This window comes from Rhamphochromis longiceps, linkage group LG16 (genome assembly GCF_057381845.1).
Source record: "Rhamphochromis longiceps isolate RC_006_pf linkage group LG16, R_longiceps_female_GT1.1, whole genome shotgun sequence".
Classification (NCBI taxonomy): Eukaryota; Metazoa; Chordata; class Actinopteri; order Cichliformes; family Cichlidae; genus Rhamphochromis; species Rhamphochromis longiceps.
Window position 1 is genome coordinate 18118404 of NC_140572.1, and position 20475 is coordinate 18138878.

At 40.0% G+C, this 20475-nt stretch overlaps 1 protein-coding gene across 1 annotated transcript; it reads left to right on the forward strand.

Annotated features, from left to right (window-relative positions):
- Positions 1–204: 204 nt before the first annotated feature.
- kpna3 (karyopherin alpha 3 (importin alpha 4)) lies at positions 205–18748 on the forward strand. The gene is made up of 17 exons (XM_085383701.1): positions 205–383; positions 2922–2966; positions 8491–8580; positions 9767–9796; positions 9918–9970; positions 10058–10153; positions 11713–11798; positions 14542–14628; positions 14745–14914; positions 15232–15276; positions 15423–15554; positions 15644–15772; positions 16088–16192; positions 16468–16539; positions 16840–17002; positions 17119–17213; positions 17328–18748. The coding sequence occupies exons 1-17, from the start codon at positions 315–317 to the stop codon at positions 17424–17426; spliced, it is 1566 nt and encodes a 521-aa protein (XP_085239827.1). The 5' UTR covers positions 205–314; the 3' UTR covers positions 17427–18748.
- Positions 18749–20475: the final 1727 nt, after the last annotated feature.

Below are 20475 nucleotides of genomic sequence, written 5' to 3' on the forward strand. Positions count from 1 at the left end.
AGATTGTAGATCATGAAGCTGAGTGTTTTTCATTTGCCTCGCTGTTAACGTAGCGGTTTCGCAGCTTTTTTACGTCCGAAAGTCGTCGTCGTGCGCAGTAAATCGCAGGTGAATTTATTGTCACTGCATCGAGGAAAGCCGTGGAAACCAGGGCAGCCCAGACAGGAGGTATGCAATAACTCCTCCCCTCGCTCTGCGATCTGTTACGTACTCCTCCCTCTCTTCGGAGCCAGCAGCGGCGCAGGAGCTGCCGTGCCTCGTCTTTCACGGAGGAGATCCCGAAAGCCGGAGTAACAGCTAAACCCCATACAGCCATGGCAGAAAACGCCGGCTTAGAAAACCACCGCATCAAGAGCTTTAAAAACAAGGGGCGTGATGTCGAGGTGAGCTGACATATAAACGCTAGTCTTCGTAACACGACTCGAATTAGATTTATGTAGAAAACGACAGTCTTTGGGCCTCCGTGGGGAGCCTGGCCCCGGCAAAGCTCCCTGCCAGCCAGCCAGCCTGCTAGTTAGCAAGCTAGCTGGCTAATGCGAGCTATCGTGAGGAGTTCGCCATCAAAGGTGCTATCTTGCTACCGGTAAAATTCCTCGTAATGAACCAAAGGTGGTGATAGCTATCAAGTGCATACCAGTGGCTTGCAAATATTGTAATGTTTGTGAACGACAAACTGTGTTCTATTTGAATCGTTGGAACTGGGGGAATTAAAGGCAGACGATGTAGCTGTCAGTGCCAGCTAGCGTTGACTAGCTACTTGCAGAGACACCGGTCACAAGCAAGGCTGGGCCCTCCCGGCTCCGTAATCCTGATGTTCGCTCTGTTTTACAGCCAGCTGAACTCAAATGACACCCGTTTTAACTCGCGGCTGTCTCACACAATTGCCATATTAAGCAAAAAGAAAGTGCGTGTGTAATTAAATGTCTGTTCCATATCCACCCTAACCAAATATTGCCCCTCCTTGTTAGCTTGCTAATGTCAAGCAAATGACTAGCATGCGATGCCAGGTGAGGCGGCTGAAGAGGGCTGCTAACTAAGCCACTAAATGGTTAGCTGAAAGGTAGTGATGCGGTGACCTTAGCTTTACGGTACATTTTCAATCAGAAAAGCAAACTACACTGAAATTGCTACAACACCACGATGAAGTGAGGAGAGTCACTTTAGGCACAACATTAAGCTTGCATTGCTGTTAATAATAACTTTTTCTGACACTGCGGGTTTTTTATGAAATTTCTTAAGTTAATCTTAGATATATTTCCTAATAAACAGTGCTGTTACAGAATAAATGGTGAGGACATTCATATCAGATTCGCTGCTAAGACTCATTCTAGAAAGCGCCATCAGTAGTCTGTGTGCACAGCTGGCAAATCTACGCTGGGCATTTTGCAGCATCATTCATCTAACGAGTCTAATTATAAATTTCTCTGACAGCATTTGACTGCAATGCTCATTGACATGATTACCAAACCATTTGGGTAAAGGCTGGGTTCAGAGAAGTCAAGATAAAGGAAGCTGGGACCAAAGGCTGTAATGAAGTACCAGATATCTAGCTTTTTTTTTTTTCTTCTTTTTTTTTTTTAAAGATTACATATGTTATTTTTTTGGGTTTCATCAGAAAACAACGCTCAGCCATGGCATTCACCAACAAAGACACACTTGTGCTGGGTTGTTCTGATCTATTGGTAATCCTATGATAATCCTCAAACAAAGGTATGTCTGGAAATGGCCTTTCAAAAGCCACCAGTTTCCAGAAAAACTCCAGTTTCTAAAAACACAGATTGAAGACCTTTGGGTGGTTGTTTTGAAACTCAGAGTCACTTTGACAAGCACATGGCTACTATGACAGGCAGATTTGTGCCAAGTGAATTCCGGATGCTATTTTTGACAAATTGTTTGACCTGGGTCCTCTTAAGAGTCTCGGCGTGAATTTGAGTTTTTGTAAACGGATGACTCAGACTACAGCAGAGGGGGGGGGGAAGCCAGTTTGGGGTTTTATTTATTTAGGTCAGGCATAACAGATTGCTCTTCATGTCTGACACCATTTGGAACAGCAATGAATTGCAAAGCAGTAAAGTCTCGCTGCTACAGGCCATAAAACCCTCCTTTTGTTTTACTGCACATCATACACAGTGTGGCTATTGGACAGGTTGTTTTTTGTTTTGTTTTTTTGACTCCCAGTAACAAATCTGAAAAGAGTTGTTTTTTTTCCTCCTCTTTTGGTGTGTCTGGTAGCACCTGTGTGCCCTCATCAATTTTAATTTTATTTAAACATAATTGTTGTACCAGTATTGTAGGAACTTTTAAATCTTTTAGGTCCATCAAACAATCAGAATTTCAGCAATGAATCAGTTTAAATGTTTTGGTCTAGTTTAATTTCTCTTGATAGTCAGGCTGGGCGGCTACTTTTCATCTCGGCAAAGGAAAACATTTTTCAGCGTACGCGTCGTTATTGTTGTTTTGCCACGGTTGGGAGACACCTCTGCTCTGCAGCCTCCCAAGTTATGACTTTCCCAAATTACGTAAGAGGCTATTTAGGAAAGCAACATGAACCTCTTCAAATAGTCACAAGATCTGAGACCATCTCAAACTGTTCTGGATGAATTGGAAACCCAGCAGACGCACAAATACAGCAATTAGTTACTCTCTTTCTGAGTTGTTTTATTATGACTTTCAGTTGGATTGGTGATGGTTGCCTTTTGTGAGATACAGAATCTTGGTTTTTCATCAATTTTGTGTCACCTGTTTTTGACTAGTGTTGTTGTTTTTTGTTTTTTTGTTTTTTTTATTAAATATATATCCATTAAATCACTTGGCGTAAAAGGCTACAGTTTCTATTTTCTAACCACAATAAATGACATGATTTCTCAAAAAAAGTGGGGGGGAAAATTTCTCATTTCCTGTTGTGTTTGTTTTCATTGCAGACTATGAGAAGACATCGAAATGAAGTGACAGTTGAGTTGAGAAAGGTGAGAAACAATGCCCCATTCATCTACACACACAAGTATTGCAAACCTATTTCTGTTTTTCAACCAATGGATTTGGGCGTATTGGGCTTTAACATGCTTCATATGGATGTTTCACATTAAGAGTTTCTACAAACGCTTGGGACATTTGGGAAGAAATCTGCCTTTGCAACCTGAAATTGCATAGACTGAGGGTTTAGCTTTAGCAGTGCTTTAACCAAAAAGTAGCAGCAGATTCTCTGCGCCATCTGTCTGCCTAAGAAGCATTCAGGCACATGATTGAGCTATAGCATGCTTGCCCTTGTCCAGTACACAATCACTGTGGTTAGATGCACATCCGGGTGTGTAGACTGAGTAAATTACAAGCCATTATGCCGTTAATTAACGCAGCTGGATTGATTAAAATAGGATTCTGTGTGTTCTGTCAGAGATGTGAGACGGGCAACTGAAAAACAGAGCTGAATAGCTGTATTAATAAATGTAGCTTATGAAACTTCTATATTTATATTTTGTAGAGCACAGTGAACATCCTGATGCTGTTAATAGAAGATGATCTGCACTGTAGGTCTGCTTCAGGTGGTTCTGCCAAGAGATTTGCATACTCAAAAAGGACTGGGATTACTTCTGATAATTGTTATGCCATCTGCAAATGTATTTTTGTAGTAAAATAGGATCTTAATTGAATGCAGTGTGCGCCAGTGCAACAAAAGTACCAGAGGCTTCAGAATATATTCAATTTCTACTTTGTGTTGCTAAATTATGTAAAACGGCAACAACAAATGGTTCTGGATTAAAGTTTATTTGATCAACTTAAATACGGAGATTACATTGAAAGGGCAAAAATAACCTTAATTGTTTTTTCTTCCTTTCCTGTCTGCATTGAGTGTTAGCTTAACATATGAAGGGGAGGTAGATCCCCTCTACCTTAGAGCTGGGCGATAGAACGATAACGATATGTATCGCGATATAACTTTTACTCGATAGAGAAATTAAGCTATCGCGATAGACCTCGCCGCTCTTGTCCTCTTAAAAAAAAAAAAAAAAAAAGTCAGCCAATCCAAATTAAGTAGCGCAGAGCCGAACCAATCACAGCCGCAGCGTCACGTCGCGTGACTTGTTACGTACAGCACAAGTGCCAAGCCGCACGTGTGTTTGTTTGGGAAGCAGCCAGCGGGTAATGGAGCCAGCGCGTAATGGAGGAAATGAGTGTGCCGACTAGAAAAATCAACTGAGCGTGACCGAAGAGAAAACAGATGATGGTTCCAATGCCGGAGAGATTGTCGAACGGAAGAGCCATAGAAGTTCCGTAGTGTGAAGGTATTTCGGCTATTTCAAGTCTGACAAAAAAAACAGAGTAGCGTGCACTGTAAATTGTGCCGAAAGCAAGTCTGGAAATACAATAAACTGGTGCATGCGTCACACTGTGCGCCACGTTATTGTTTCGGTGAAATGAATTTCTACAATACTGTTAATTCTACTCTCTGCAGTGTTTAAATGCTTACATATACACACAGTTACTGTCCCTCCACACATACGACTCGGTTCTGCTTCTATGCCCCAGCTTTGTTTACTTTTTCCCACTGAGGCTTCTAGACTTCTGATTGGCCAACATTTCTGCACGGTTAGGAATCTAGCGCCACCTGCTGCTTTGGCATGTTCATAGCAGCGTTTTCCTTCATTTCTGCCTTTATGTGTGGACGGGATTATTTTTTAAAACGAAAACGGAAAATCTCAGTTTTCAAAAATACCCGTGTACGTGTGGACGTAGCCTCAGTCTCTGACTGGAAGCGCTAATTCGTCATTCGGCTTTTGTCAGACTAAAGTAACTGTTAAAACTGTTTGAAAAGCTAAGCTATACAACAAGGAGAGATTGAGAATTTCCTTTTAGTTCTCAGTTTATTTGATATTGACAAAAGTTAGTCAGTTTTGTCTGTTCTTCTGTAAAACAAACTAAGATTTATTTTTAGAATTAATATTTTGTTTCTAAGTGGAATTGACAATTTAGTCTGTTTTGTTTGTTCTATTTTGAAACTTAAACGCTTTAGCGGCTGCCTTTTGTGTAGTTTGCAATATTTGCCTTTATTTATCTGAAAAAGTCTCATGTTCCTTAAGTACATCTACCCTGTTGAACTTATTATGAGAAATAAATATTTAAATCAAAACAAGCTGCTGATTATTTCACATTTTACTTGTGAGCAACGGCACATTTAAATCTTACAAATATAGTTATTTGGCTTATATCGTGATAGATATCGTTATCGACTGAAATGAAAAAAAAACATATCGTGATATGAAAAAATCTCATATCGCCCAGCTCTACTCTACCTCCGTTCATAAGGTGTCATTTGGGTATTTATTTTGTCCTGCACCACAAAAGGAAATCAGTATGATGCTATTAAAATGCAAACACTGATTTTTTTTTTTTTTTTTTTTTTTTAAATCCACTTTACCGAATCAGTTTATTCATTGCTAGTATGTTTAGTTTTGAATCCATATTTTTGGGGGTATTTCAAGGATTGGCCCAATCGTTAACCTCTAGGTATAGCATCACTTTTGCTGGGTAATATTTTCAACTAATTGTGCTGCTTCTTTAGGGTGTGGAGTCATTAAGAGATGTGATTCAGTTAACTGATCTTAACTGAAAAGAAGTATTGCATTCATTCTGCTCTCTGTTGTGGCTTCATCAGTGAACACATATAAATGAGTTCACTGAAAAGTCTGCGTGTCTCAACAATACCTTTTCTACCCGATCACAAGTGATGTGCTGCAGCTTGTATCATGTTTTTCTGTATGTGATTCTATTGGCATTGCTCTAGTATGGGTGTTTTCTATTGCTTTGTTTTGTTTTTTGTGTTGTTGTTTTTTTTGGGGGGGCGGGCGGTCTTTAGACAACTCCCTGGCTGTTCTATATACAAGAACTAGAATCCATTTAGGTTATGTTGTTGAAGCCATTCCGACAGTGGGCTCCTAATCTGTTAATTTGAGTTATTAAGTAATCCCAAGTTTGCATCTGATTTTTTTTTATTTTTTTTTTTATTTTTTAAACTTTTTAACATGTTTGAGAAGAATCATTGTTTTTGTTGCACAAGTTGTTAGTCTTATGTAGATTTCTACAAATGTAGCCTTTGTGGACACTTTAAAGTGCCAGATAGATATTCCTTACAGAATTAACACCATGAGGACAAAGTCATTTGTAGATATTTTATGATTTTAAATGACTGGAAGCCGGTCCTCAAGAAGCTTTAGATCAGAAACAAGATCTGTATGATCTGCATTGAGACTTTGAAATTTGTCTTTAATTGAAATTGTGGCTCTTAAAGATTTGAGCTGTTTACCAACAGTTCAGTCTTTACAGCAGGGAAACCAAATCCCAAGTGAAACCACTTCTTAGAAACTTTCTTTTAAGCTTACTGATGTGTCAGAGCCTGTTCTCACTTTTATGTAGTTGGAAGCTGATTTCAATTTATTGCCACTGCTAGCTTGGTGAGGAATATAGCAGGTTTTAATGGTCGACTTGCTAGGAAAATGGGAAGTAGGTGGAGTAATTTATTGAAACTTGTGCAAATATGCATGGAAACATACAGAATATGAGTGAAATTCTAATGACCTTGGAAGTCAATATTTTGTATGACCACCATTTAAAGCTCGTTGGATGTTGCCTGCTTTTATTTATTTATTTATTTAAATGATCCCACACAGTTTCAATACTGTTGCTTTGAAAGAGTCATTTTTGTATTTTTGTTGTTGTTTTTATGTGTATGTTTGTTTCCCCACCCTCCACCCAGGTGTGCTTTTTGCAGCGTGTTTGGGTTTGTCATGCAGACTCTCTCCAGATGGTTTTACATGGTGGATTAAAATTTTATGGTACTTTTCTCTGTTCATAATTCCACCAATTTTGCAAACACCTCCAACACCACTGGCTAAGATGGAGCCCCAAACCATGATGGTGGCTGCACCGTGGTTTTCAAATGCCTTAAATTGACAGTCATTTGAACTATAAATTTCAAATTTGGATTAATTTCTCTAACTGAGCACTAACTTTCAGTCTAGTTGATGATCAATTGAAGGGTCAGATGCATCTCTCAGTTCTGTGGGAGGATCCCCCCCCCTGACGATACTTCTTAAGGACATGACTTTCAGATGCTATAGAAGATGGCCTGGCTGCTTTCTTTCCTTTTGTAAAGCTCAAGACTCTTGTGCAGGACTGTATATTTCATGTTAAAAAAGCAAAACAAAAAACTAAAGCTTTAAGATAAATGTAGTGGAGTAAATGCTGTGCCGCTCTTTAGAATCACCTGCATGTTGCAAGAGGGAGGCTGGCTGCTCTCAGCTTGAGCAAAGTGTACAGGAAGTCTGCCATATTTAAAGCTCCAAATTAATGTCTGCAAATAGAGATAACTTTATTTTATTTTTTTCTTTATTTAGTTTAGCTGTGTTTGTCGTTGTGTAAAACAAACCAGAAGTGGGTGGGTGGAGCTAGAAACATTTTCTTCACATTTAAACTTTGCATATGTGGTTTGATAGAGGACCTTTATTGGTATTTTAATGTGAAAATATTGACTGCTTATTTATTTTTAAACTGACCCTAGGCCAGTTGGTTAGGGCAAATGGGGTTCTGTAGAACCTGCAAGAAATCCAGAAGCATGTTTTTGTTCATGTTCATGTCATGTTCATTTTAACCACGTGTGTGAAATTGACACACTGTCCCTGTGTTTTTGTAGTTCCCAGTCTCCCCATATTGGAGGGGTATCTGGTTAGTGGAAGGTGAAAGTGACTCTACTCTAATTTAGTGTAAAGTGAGAGAAATTTATATTGACTGTTTCCAAGTAACATTTCTATAAAAATCTGTTCTTAGCAACACAGCATTGAACAACTGAACACTATTAAGACAGTTGCCATATATAATCACCACACTTAGAAAAAGAAGCGTATAAGATGTATAAGACCTAAACTTGAAATTCAAATTAACACGTGGTAAACTGTGGCATTGTGCTTTCAGGGAGAGTCGGAGAATGTTGGTAAACCAATGCATAAAGCAGCACAGCCTTCAGTAGCTGGGGGTGTTGAAACATAAAATATTACTGCTGAGGTGGTCTCAAGTCTGGTACATTCCATTTGGATCAGAGGAACAAGAAGCACTGCACTAGCTGATTAGTCATCAGTGACGCACATCGGCACTCTGAGCTGGAATGTAGGGCAAGGGAATCTCCTCCTACCACTGACTCGCATGTCCTGTAGATTGATACCAAATGAAAACGTTTGATGGGGACGCCGAGGGTTAAAGGGTAAAGGTTCAGCGTCTGTTTGCTTTGTGGGTTCTCCTGCAGGCATTCTTTTCTGGATTAACCCCTATGATACGAGATTCTTTTCATCTGGCATGCTGGATATCCTGCAGAAAATGAAAAAGTTTGGCAAAGAGAAAAACGCTCTGCCTAGACTCACTGTTGGTTTAAGAATTCATGAATGCATTAATGAATGCTTTCATCTCCTCCTCTCATTGGTCTTCTTGTCTTTTTCCTCTTGTCAGAACAAACGAGACGAACATTTACTGAAGAAGAGAAATGTCCCGCAGGAGGAGAGTCTGGAGGACTCTGATGTCGACTCAGACTTCAAAGGGGTAAGTGTGGGTGTGTGGTGGGTTTGATTTGAGTGAGCGAGATGTAGCGAAACCGGACTATATGGATATCAGGTCAGAAGGGTTAAAAAGGTGGGCAATGTACCGCGTATGGGATGTGTCAATAGGATTCCAGTTAAAAAAAAAAAAAATCACTTTAATCTCTCATCTTTTTAGATGACGAGGTTGTTAATTAGTATGCCAGGTGATACTGAGAGGAACCCCCACTTAATTTTTTTTTTAATTATTATTATTCAGCCTGCATAGTTCTCATACAACCAGGGGAGGATGAAAAATAAAAAGCATGACATTGTGTAATATCTTGCCAGAAGCCTGAACACTAGGTGTCAAAAGCAGGGAGGGTTCATCACACTGTTAAGACTTAACAGTGACTAATGCCATAGAAGATCCCAGTCTTATAAAATCTCAGTACAGACTTTGACTCACTGTAATTGCAAGAATTTTGCAACATTGTTTAGAGTCTTGTAGTTGGGTATAAAACATTTCATTCACCCCATACCAAAGCCCAGAAGAACCGTTTACCCCTTTGGATTGTCAGAAACAAAGGTAGTCTGATATAAAGGTCGAATGTGCAGCTTTCTGCTTTTTTTTTTTTTTGTTTTGTTTTCATCAGTATTATCTGAAAGCAACCAGGAATTTCACATATGTGCACTAGAGGTGCTCCCTAATGAACTAGCAGGTGCATATTTACAATACCAGTTTATTATTTGACTTGTGAGGCAGAGAAAGAATGTGTTGCAGTAACAAGAAATACAAAATTGTAATGCACTACTTTGTAAAATGTAAATCTTACAACCAAGCCAACTGTTTAACAATACGAGCAAAATCTGTAGTGATTCTGAATGTGTCACAACAAAACAGCAAGTAGGCTATGCAGCGTTAATGCAAATGGCTAAGTTTTGTCTTCACATGATGAGCCATCTTTGCAGTTGGTCTGCAATGTTCTTCATCTTTTTGGAGTCTTTCCTCTCAAAATGATCCCACACTTTGGATTTCCTGTCCAGTCTAGTAAATTTAATGAAGTTAGTTAGTTTGTTATATTAACCCCGAATAACGAATAAAATGCACCATAGTGACAATGTGTAGCGTTAGCTCTTCACTTGCTATTGATTGCATGTTCTTAGCAAATTACGACATTGCTAATATTCTTCATTTTCTCTTTGCTTAGCAAAATGTTACGCTCGATGCCATTCTACAGGTACGTTTATCTCGTTCACGCCTTTTAACAAATATTGAATCCTTTCCCAAATGTACCAGCAGTGCTACCTTAACTTTTGGCTAGTTATGCTGATGTCAGTTATGGCTCTTGTTCACTGCAGAACGCTACCAGCGATAATGCGGTTGTACAGCTCAGTGCTGTACAGGCAGCCAGGTGAGTAGCTGATGAAACACTTTTGTATAAATACCAGTTCTTCCTTGTGTTTTCTGGTGTTAACTTTTTTGCATTCGATTTTTTTAGAAAACTGCTCTCAAGTGACCGAAATCCTCCCATTGATGATTTGATAAAATCTGGGATCCTGCCTATTTTAGTCAAATGCCTGGAAAGGGATGATAAGTAAGTGTGCTTCCTAAGTAGTACTTTTTTATTAAAGTTTTTTAAAATTATTATTTTGTTTAGCTTTTTGTTAATGTAATAACTTTTATTACTGATCCTGCTGCATCATTTCTCTGCTGCAGTAGAATCATTGTGTGCATGAGAGTGTTTCCCACTGTGTCCACACGTTAGAGTGTGTGGAGGCATGCAGGGCAGCTGGCTCATCCTCTCAGTACAAACCAAGCCAAATATATCAACATTCCTGTCTCTCGGAGTTCCCCAATTCCCAGGACCTTGTGTTCACTGAGGGGGGGGCAGGAATGAAAAACTCGAGTGAAAGAGCTTGTAAGGAAGTAATTGTAAAGATTTTACCATGACAACTAACAGCTGATAGCATCATGTTGACATTATTAGATATTTGTACATCAGGACTGGACTATTAAACTAGTTGATAGGGGGGCTTTGGGTTTTTTTACCCCTCTCCACTCCTCCCCACGCCAGCGATCATCACACTTCACTTCACCTAATTGTTGCCAATGCTGTGGCTATATTTAGCAGCTTTAAACACCCCTTTTTTTCTTTTTCCTTTTTTTTCCCCCTCTTCCCCAAAAGTGCCAAACAAGTAATTAGGGAATAAACGCTCAATAGTGCTGCACTACAATGACAAGCTTTTGCTCTCGGATGGCAGACACAGCACTGCTTTGTGTATGTTGTTTTCAGTGAGTGGCACTAGCAGCAGTACCCTTAAAATATTCACTGCTGATTACTATTGAAGCTCCTGAACCCAAAAATCGTATTCAGGGCAGCCCTTAATATGTTGCCATAGCGCTGTGGCAGAAACCCAAGCCAGCTCAGCTTGATGTAAAGCCTCACAATAGAATTTACAGCATGAAAACCTCTGCCAATTAAAAATGGACAACCTATCCTTTGGAGGTCTATAAATTATCTGTGAATGCCTGGCAGGGCAGGAAATAAAGCGGGTCTCTTCACAACTGGATACCTCCCAAAAAGAAGCTGTTTTATTCTTTTAAATCCCAGAAGGTGAAACTTAGAAACTTCAGATCATGGCAGGTTGTCTGATGAAACATTTCTTTGGGAAGACGGAATTACCATCCTTTGTTACAATTAGCTAGCATTTGGCTGGTGGGTGGCGTGAGAATCACTTTTATGTGTGTGATTTTTATTTTGTGTTGCATCAGTTTTCCTAAACTCATTTTAATGATGGTTCTCCATTTTGAGTGCAGTTAAACTGAATGACACAGTTTCTAGACCTTTCTGGTGTCAGATTTGTTATCTGTCACAAGATCTTGGACTACCTGTATTAATTCTGCTGTTGTAGTTATCTTTTTCTTGAAAAGCCAGCCGTTGAAAACTCTGTTCTCTAAATGAGCACCACAGTTTGGTTAAAGCATGTTTTGCTCTAATTAGTTCAAGAAGGCCCAAGAATTTGAAATGGCAAGTGGGGGGGGGTTGCACATGGATATTATTAATCCCTGCTCCTTCCATTCTGTCTTGTCTACTGCAGAATAAATTAGCTTACTTTGTTTTCTAACTGGTTTTGTTTTCCCTCTGTCTTACAGCCCGTCGCTTCAGTTTGAGGCAGCTTGGGCTCTGACCAACATTGCCTCTGGGACGTCAGCACAGACCCAGGCTGTGGTTAAATCCAGTAAGCTGACCCCACGGTTCATGTTCCCCTGTGTTACCCCTTCAGTCTGTGTTTATATTCTGTCTGCAATTTGCCAAGCAAGCATATTTATTTATTTTTTCACCCAGTAAGGCTTAGTTAGTTCTTGGGATAATGCTTTTTTTTTTCTGCCTCAAAGTAAAACATGGTTATCTAATAAAACTAACATGACTCTATAGCTAAAACCATGTTTAATATTCAAAAGATAAGATGGCTGTTAGAGATGTGGAACAACTTAGTTTGAAATTATGGAAAGCCCCATATTAAACACATGCATGTTTGCTGAGAGTTATAATGAGGGGTAATTTATGCTTAGACGTCTACATGGCACATTTAATCATGTTGGCATTTAAAAAAAAAAAAAAAAGAAAAAAGACACAGCATCCCTTTCTGTTGCTGGGAAAGCTTTGTGCTCACTTGCTATCGGTCTAACATATTTTAATGATAAATTTGTAAATTTTGAAGACCATGAACAAATTGGTTTAGACAAAAGGTTTCTTTATGGTCCAGCCAGTGCATCGAATGAATCAAACTATAATGGTTGTAGCGTATGTATATATTTGCATTGCACTTCCATTTTCTCTATATGAGTGGGCCAATCTTGACAAAATTTGCATAAACACTGCCAAGGCATTTTGAGTGCCAACATCTATATGACACACATTTTATACAGATCCCACAATCATCTTTTTTTTTTTTTTTTTTTTTTTTTTTTTTTTTTTGTACATTTGAGAGTTCAGTTAAGCACCAAATGGAGTGTTGGATTGGAATAGTGTGTCACACAATATAATGTACACTATTGCCAGAAGTATTCACTCAGTCATTCAATTCAGGTGTGCCAATTGCATCAATGTTAATGTGTATAAAATCAAGCACCTAGGCATGCAGGCTGCTTCTACAAACATTTGTGAAAGAATGGGTTGCTCTCAAGAGCTCAGTAAATTCCAGTTTGGTACCATAATAGGATGTACCCAGTGCAGCAAGTCCACTTGTGAAATTTTCTTGCTATTAAATATTCCACAGTTGACTGTTAGTGGCATTATAACAAAGTGGAAGCTACTGGGAATGACAGAAACAACAGCAACTCGGCCAAAAAGTGGTAGACACATGATGGTCTGCACAGAGGTCGCCAACTTTCTGCAGTCAGTTACTACAGACCTCTAAACTTTACATCACCTTTAGCTCAAGAACAGTGTGTAGAAAGAGCTTCATGGAATGTGTTTCCCTGGCCTACCAGTTGCATCCAAGCCTTACATTACCAATTGCAAAGCAAAGATTTGGATGCAGTGGTGTAAAGCACACCACCCTTGACTCTAGAACAGTGGAGACGTGTTCTCTGGAGCAATAAATCACTGTTCTCCATTTGGTATCCGATGAGTCTGGGTTTGCCAGTTGCCAGGAGAACCGTACTTGTGTGACTGCACTGTGTCAATGGTAAAGTGTAGTGGGTTAGTGGATTATTGTGTGGGGCTGTGTTTTAGGATTTGTTATAGCGAAAGGCACTTTTAATGCGTCAGCATTCCAAGACAATTTGGACAATTTCATGCTTCCAACTCTGTGGGAACAGTTTGGGAGCAGCCTCTTCCTGTTCCGAAACGACTGCGCATGAGTGCGCAAAGAACGGTCCATAAAGACATGGATGAGCAAGTTTGTCATGGAAGAGCTGCACAGTGTCTTGATCTCAGCCTGACACAACACCTTTCGGTTGAATCGCAGTGGAGACTGAGCCAGGCCTTCTCATCTAGCATCGGTGTCTGACCTCACAAATGTGTTTCTGGAAGAATGATAAAAAAAAATTCCATAAACACACTCCTAAACCTTGTGAAAAGCCTTCCCAGAAGAGTTGAAGCTGTTATTGCTGCAAAGGCTGGGCTAACATCATTTTAAACCCTATGTATCAGGAATGATATGTCACTCGTGTTCATATGCATGTGAAGGCAGATGAGGAAATACGTTTGACACAATGTAGTGTGTCATAGCATCATACTGTAATGATTGTAACACATGCATGTTTATGTTCCCGTAGTAAGTTGAATCAAATGTCTGGATTTCACATCACCAAGTTGTGATTGTGACCATAAAGAAACAGAAGTGAGTGTAGGTCCTCAGCATTTTGAGAGTGAGTGCGTAGAGCCAGTAACCAAACCATTTCATTAATAGCCATAACACATTACACCATGTGTTACAGCTATTTTTATTTTTTATTTTTTTATTTTTATAGTCATTTAACACCTGAGCCATTACGGTGCCCCTGTAGAAAGCTGTATCGATTAGCATAGAAGCCTATTGTCTAGAAGATGTAGTACTTGGAGTATAGCTGAAAGCTTTCTTCATAATACAGAACCATCTCTAAAGTGGAGAGGACCTGCTTGTATGAGGGGTGTACGTGAAAAATGACCATTCATCTCACCCCTCCATAATAACTGTTAGTCCTAAACAAATCAGGTGTCTGTGTCAGTTTCATCTGTTAGTCTCTATAGAAATACAAGTGTCTTAACCCATTGTGGTCCAGCATGGTTGGAGCAGATGTAATGATAGTTCAACACATTACTGTGCGTAAGGCAAAAGTCTGTTGGCTCATTCTGCAAGACAAGTGGTGGACATTTGGACTCATGTTTTGTTTGTTTGGTTTTATCCCCCTTGCTAGATTCTGATCATTTAAGGTGGCAAAATAAACAGTCCATCACCCTGGGCACATCTGATAGTTTAATCTTTGTGCTTGCAGATGCAGTGCCCTTGTTCTTGCGACTGCTACAATCTCCTCACCAGAACGTATGTGAACAGGCTGTGTGGGCTTTAGGAAACATTATAGGTGAGTGTCCCTCTATGATAGATGTGCTTGTTTTTTATTTTGTTTTTATTTATTTTAATACTGCTTGGAAGCAACCATCCAGAGTTCTGTTGACCTCTGCCCCCTTGCACAATCAGGTGATGGGCCACAGTGCAGGGATTATGTCATCTCTCTGGGTGTGGTCAAGCCCCTGCTTTCTTTCATCAATCCATCAATCCCCATCACCTTCCTCCGTAATGTTACCTGGGTCATTGTTAACCTCTGCCGCAACAAGGATCCACCACCACCCATGGAGACTGTGCAAGAGGTGGGTGTGACTGCATGTGTATGTGTGCGCGTGCGTGCGTGTGTGTACCAGCTCTCATGTGCCATACAGATGGTTGAGTTTCTTTGCATTTGACTCTGTCACAGCAGGCTGAGTCACGCTGAGCTTTTACAGCACATTTTCAGTAGCCAAATCAGCCTCTTCACCCCGGGGAACTTCTGACTAGAAAGCTTTTGCTGACAATTGAAGTCTGGTTTTGACAGCTGTTCCTCTTGTGATGTTTTTTTTCTCCTGTTTTTACCTTCATCTATTCCTTTGCCTACTTCCAACCCACTCACAACCTACTTCTTTCCCCACAGATATTGCCTGCCCTCTGTGTGCTAATATATCACACCGACATAAATGTAAGTATCAGGCTGTGCTGTGATTACTCAAGTTATCGGTTTACTAATGTACATAAATTATAAAGACAAAATTTAGTGCTTAGTTTTTTCAGTTCTAGCAGTATAGTAACTGTCTCAATTCTTACGTGTTCTGACTCTGTGTATAGATCCTAGTAGACACAGTGTGGGCTTTGTCCTATCTGACGGACGGAGGCAACGAGCAGATTCAGATGGTCATTGATTCTGGAGTTGTTCCATTTCTTGTGCCTCTCCTCAGCCATCAGGAGGTGAAAGTTCAGGTAAGACTAATTCAGTCCTCCCACCCGGTCCACACTCTGAAGCCAATTTTTATTTGAAGTTGTATTCCTCTTTTGTTCACAAACTACAGACGGCAGCTCTGAGGGCAGTGGGAAACATTGTGACGGGGACAGATGAGCAGACACAGGTGGTTCTCAACTGTGATGTTCTGTCACACTTCCCCAACCTGCTCACACATCCTAAAGAAAAAATTAATAAGGTATGAGATCCTCAGCCTTTAAGCTCATTATGCTTTTTCTTCTAGTTTCTTATAGCTTTACATTAAAGTAAATGGAGAGTAAAGTAGTATTTATTGTACAGATAATGTAACGGGAGCAAGTTTTTTGTTGTATGTAGTTATTTTATTTAATTACACTCAAAGCTTGAGAGTTGTAAGTTAAACTGGTACTAATCTGTACTTAAAATCCATTATTTAGGTGAAATGTTAAAATATTTTTTATTGAAGCAGATTCATTCTATATAATACACTGAATGCAGTCTTTTTTTTGACCATTTGTGATTGGTCTGTTTGCAGGAAGCAGTCTGGTTCCTGTCCAACATTACAGCTGGGAACCAGCAGCAAGTCCAAGCTGTGATTGATGCTGGTCTGATTCCTATGATCATTCACCAACTGGCTAAGGTTTGTGTGTGGTTAGAAATTGGAGGAAGGGGGGGGGAAGCTCAAGATTTTCTCTAGTTTCTGTTCAGTTCTGTCCCCGCATGGTACCAGACACACGATGTGTAAATTCATCTTGGCATTTAGTTGCACTGACACCTTTTTATATTTTCTAGCCAGAAAGCAGAACAGTTTCTGATAGAAGACATGGAGACTGAATGCATATTTGGCCTACATATTGTGTGTATTTTGGCAATTTGCTGTGTAGTACATTTTGGTGACAGCCTGGCTCTCTACAGGGTGATTTTGGCACTCAGAAGGAGGCAGCATGGGCCATCAGCAACCTCACCATCAGTGGGAGGAAAGACCAGGTGAGCTTGGCTTGTGGACCAGACAAGATTTTTTTTTTTGTACTTGGTTTAAAAAGATTTGCTACAGTGAAATGGGTATATGTTGTTTTAATGAAAAAAACAAACTGCATTTCTTCACTGCAGTAGGAAATGTTTGCCTCATTGTTTCTTTCAAGAAGCAGAAAAATAATAATTGTAGGCTGAAGCTACACAACATTGACTTAAGTTATGAAGGTCACTGTGAGTGCACTTTCCACACTTGTAACCATGTACCTATGTTGTAATCAAGTATGGATGTGGTGTATGTGTGGGTTTGTGTAGGTGGAGTTCTTAGTGGAGCAGAATGTCATCCCTCCGTTCTGTAACCTGCTGTCCGTGAAGGACTCCCAGGTGGTGCAAGTCGTCCTGGATGGCCTGAAAAATATTCTCATCATGGCAGGAGATGAAGCCAGTACTATTGCTGAGATCATAGAGGAGTGTGGAGGTCTGTGTTTGATGGTTTCCTTGTACCCTCTTAGAAACTTGGTGTAATTGGATTGTTTATCTTACTGAAGTTTTTTATAATGTTTGTTTCTAAAACTGTTGTTTTGTCTTTTTCAGGTTTGGAGAAGATAGAAAATTTGCAGCAGCATGAGAATGAGGATATCTACAAACTAGCCTTTGAGATTATTGATCAGTACTTTTCAGGAGACGATGTGAGTTAACCGCCACCATGCGTCTCACTTTCTGTTATTTTGGATTTGTTTTCCTTTTTGGGCAATGTCTTACTCTAGCATTCGATCTTACAATGTTTGTTCTTTTTTTTTCAGATTGATGAAGATCCTAGCTTGATTCCTGAAACTACTCAAGGAGGAACCTTCAATTTTGATCCAGCTTCCAACATGCAAACAAAGGAGTTTAATTTCTAAAAACCAGGATGTTTGGTTCAACCAGTTGCACGGGTACTCTGTAATCACCCCAGACATTCATCCATCTCTCCTCCAATCTGGCAACCTGGTACAGAAGGATATACTTAGCATCACGTCAACATGGAAACTCACCACTGAAGGGTTTACCCACCCCCATCTCTGCACTATGGGGTGTTTTTTTTCTTTTCTTCTTTTAAATGGTCATCGTTCACAGAACACTGCAACCCTTCATAGGAGTCCTTGTTATCCAACAGGCATATTCACCATCTGGCAACCTGCATCAGGAAGATTGTCAGTATTTTCTGCCAGTGCTTCTAAAATGTCACACAGAAAGGAAACCAGAAGGAAGGAAAAGCCTTCACGGAAAGATTCAATTACCAAATGTCAAGTTCTCACAAAGACGGAAAAATATAAGCACATTTTCAGACACATGAACACGCATGCATATACACGCACTTTTTTTTTTTTGACACTTAGAAGAATTTGTGTGCATACTTCAGTTAGAAGCCATCATATCACTCATGGGGAAGAAATACTGCTGTTTGTTTGTGCTTTATTTTGTGCTTTCCCCTTCCCTGGATTGTCCTCTAGTGTTACTTCACCCATGCACACTGACATACTACAAGTACATACATTAATACATTTCGTGACACTGATTCCTGATAGCCAGGGCACACCAATATCCTCTCTCTCGCCCAGTTTAAAGAGTTAATCCCAGAGCTAAGCCATGATTAACCACGGACTCCCACTGCCCTCCCAGGAGAGTCCTTGGGCAGGTGGAGGGGCGAAAGGGCTCTAAGGCAACAAGAGGACTCCGTGGCAAACTGACTGACGGGACTTCTGACTCAATGGCGTCACTTTTTTAATGTGACCTCTGTTGAATTATCAAACTTACTGTTCGTTTTAAAAAAAATCATCAAAAATGTGAAGAAAATGCCATAATTCTTTTTTTTTTTTTTTTTTCCCCCAATACAACTGTTAAGACCTGCTAATTGCCTGCTACTGATTAAGCAAAGCGGCAAAAGTTTTATTTTAACGGATGTGAATACCTGTCACGGGAGGAATCACCTTTGAGTGAAGGCACAGAGACTTAAGAGGAACACGTCAGCTGTAGCGTTTATCTCCCCCCGCCACCCACAGGACATCCTCCTTCTGAGCTCAGCCACGTCCTGGGATTCAGTAAACTATTTGCTCGGGATTCCCCTGTAATGTGAAACTCTGAATGGAGGGAGGGGGTTTAACGAAAAGAAAGAAAACAACTTAAAGCTAAAATCATCCTAATTGCAATATGACCTTTTTTTTTTTTTTTTTTTTTTTTTTTTTTTAAATTTCGCTACAGACAAATTGGTTTCATGTTTCCGCTTCTACTGGTTGGGTCTGTGGAGCTTCCTTTGTATTACTATTTTATTTTTTAGGTTTTCTTCAGTCCTTATGCACACGTCTGAGAGGCATAACGATGTCTGACTGCAGAAACGACAAAAAGGACCTACACTCACTGAAGACTAGACTTGTACAACGAGTGCAGGTCCTGATCTTTACATTACTTAACTACTTTCGATAAAGAGGTCACATGTCATCACTCAATTTGAATAACTGTACAAAAACATGATGTGTATCTCTCCTTGCCGTCTAATGAATATATATTTACATAAAGCCTGTACAAAGCTGCTGCAGCTGACAGTCATTGGATGGACGATAACTGTCAAAGATGGCTGGGGAGGGTCTCTATTTTTTTTTTTTCTCCTTTTTGAAGCAATATTTCTTTTATTGTTTTTACTTTCGACTTGCATATGTATTGTGATGACATGCTGATAAATTGGAACAGGCTGGTTTTGTTTTGTTTTTTCCTCCTCTCTGTAGTGGTGACGGGCTGTTTAAAATGTACCATCCCGTGTCCTGGTTAATGTGCAGGCTTGGGGTAAATGTGTCAAACTTTAATCCCAATCATAGCCCTGGTCTGGAAGACTTAATGATCCCACCCCCCCGGTTGGCTGCTAACTACTTAGAGGGGTTCAGAGCTGGGGTTTGGGGTGGGGATTGGGGGGGTGGGGCTGGGGGTCACACTGGGGCTTTAAATACTGAGTGGGCTTGTTATGAGCAGCCCAGGCTTTTTTGTTTGTTTGTTTTTTGGTTTTTTTGGGACTAGCTGTTTATTACTGAACAAAACTATAGAGAGGGTGTACAGTCATGAACTAGCAGACTAGACCGAGCCACTTTAAAGATTTACAATTTCGTTGCCTTGTATCCGCATTGGATACAAGCTTATGTTTGTTGCAAGATTTTTACTTGCTAATGAAAAGTTGTTTTAAATAAAATAATAGGAGAAAAGCAACAGACAGCGTTTTGGCCTCTGATTGTTTGTATCTTTTTATAAATTTTAGATTGAATTCTTCTCTTTAAGGTGGCTCACTGATGCTTTCAACTCTTGTGCATATTAAAGACGAGAATGAGTTGAAAATCATTGTGCCTTTTGTTTTTCATTTCAACTACAGCTAGGTTTTATCGAATAGAAACGAGACTGAGTGACTGGAGAATCTCTAAATAGGGGACGTGGCTTTAGTAACGCGTAGTCTCCTTGTTGTTGGAGTTTGCCAGTAGAAATGGTCAATGCTGCTCCCTGCTGTTGGAGAGTAACTTGCTTCCCTTCTAATGTCATTCACTGAACATTGTATGACACCATGCATCCCGACCATTTACACCCCCCCCCCCCCCCCCCCCCCCCCCCCCCCCTTGGAAAAACCACAAGCCATCATTGCCATTTTTCAGTTGGGGGGGATTCTGATATCTCCTCTTCATCTTTGACCCTCAGGACATGATCTGTGTTTCTGATCCTAACCAAAATAAACTTGCTGTTTAGCCGTTGGATCTTTCGTGCTTTTGTGACTCACACATATGGTAGCTGTTTTAAGTTGTATGGGTGCGAGTTGCTTTCTGCAGGGATTCATTTGATCTAAGTGTTTGTGAGGAAGATTGAACTCCCTTTGAGCTCAGTTTTTACGTGCTCTGAATATATTTTAAAGATGAGCATCGCTTCCTTTATGTGACTTTA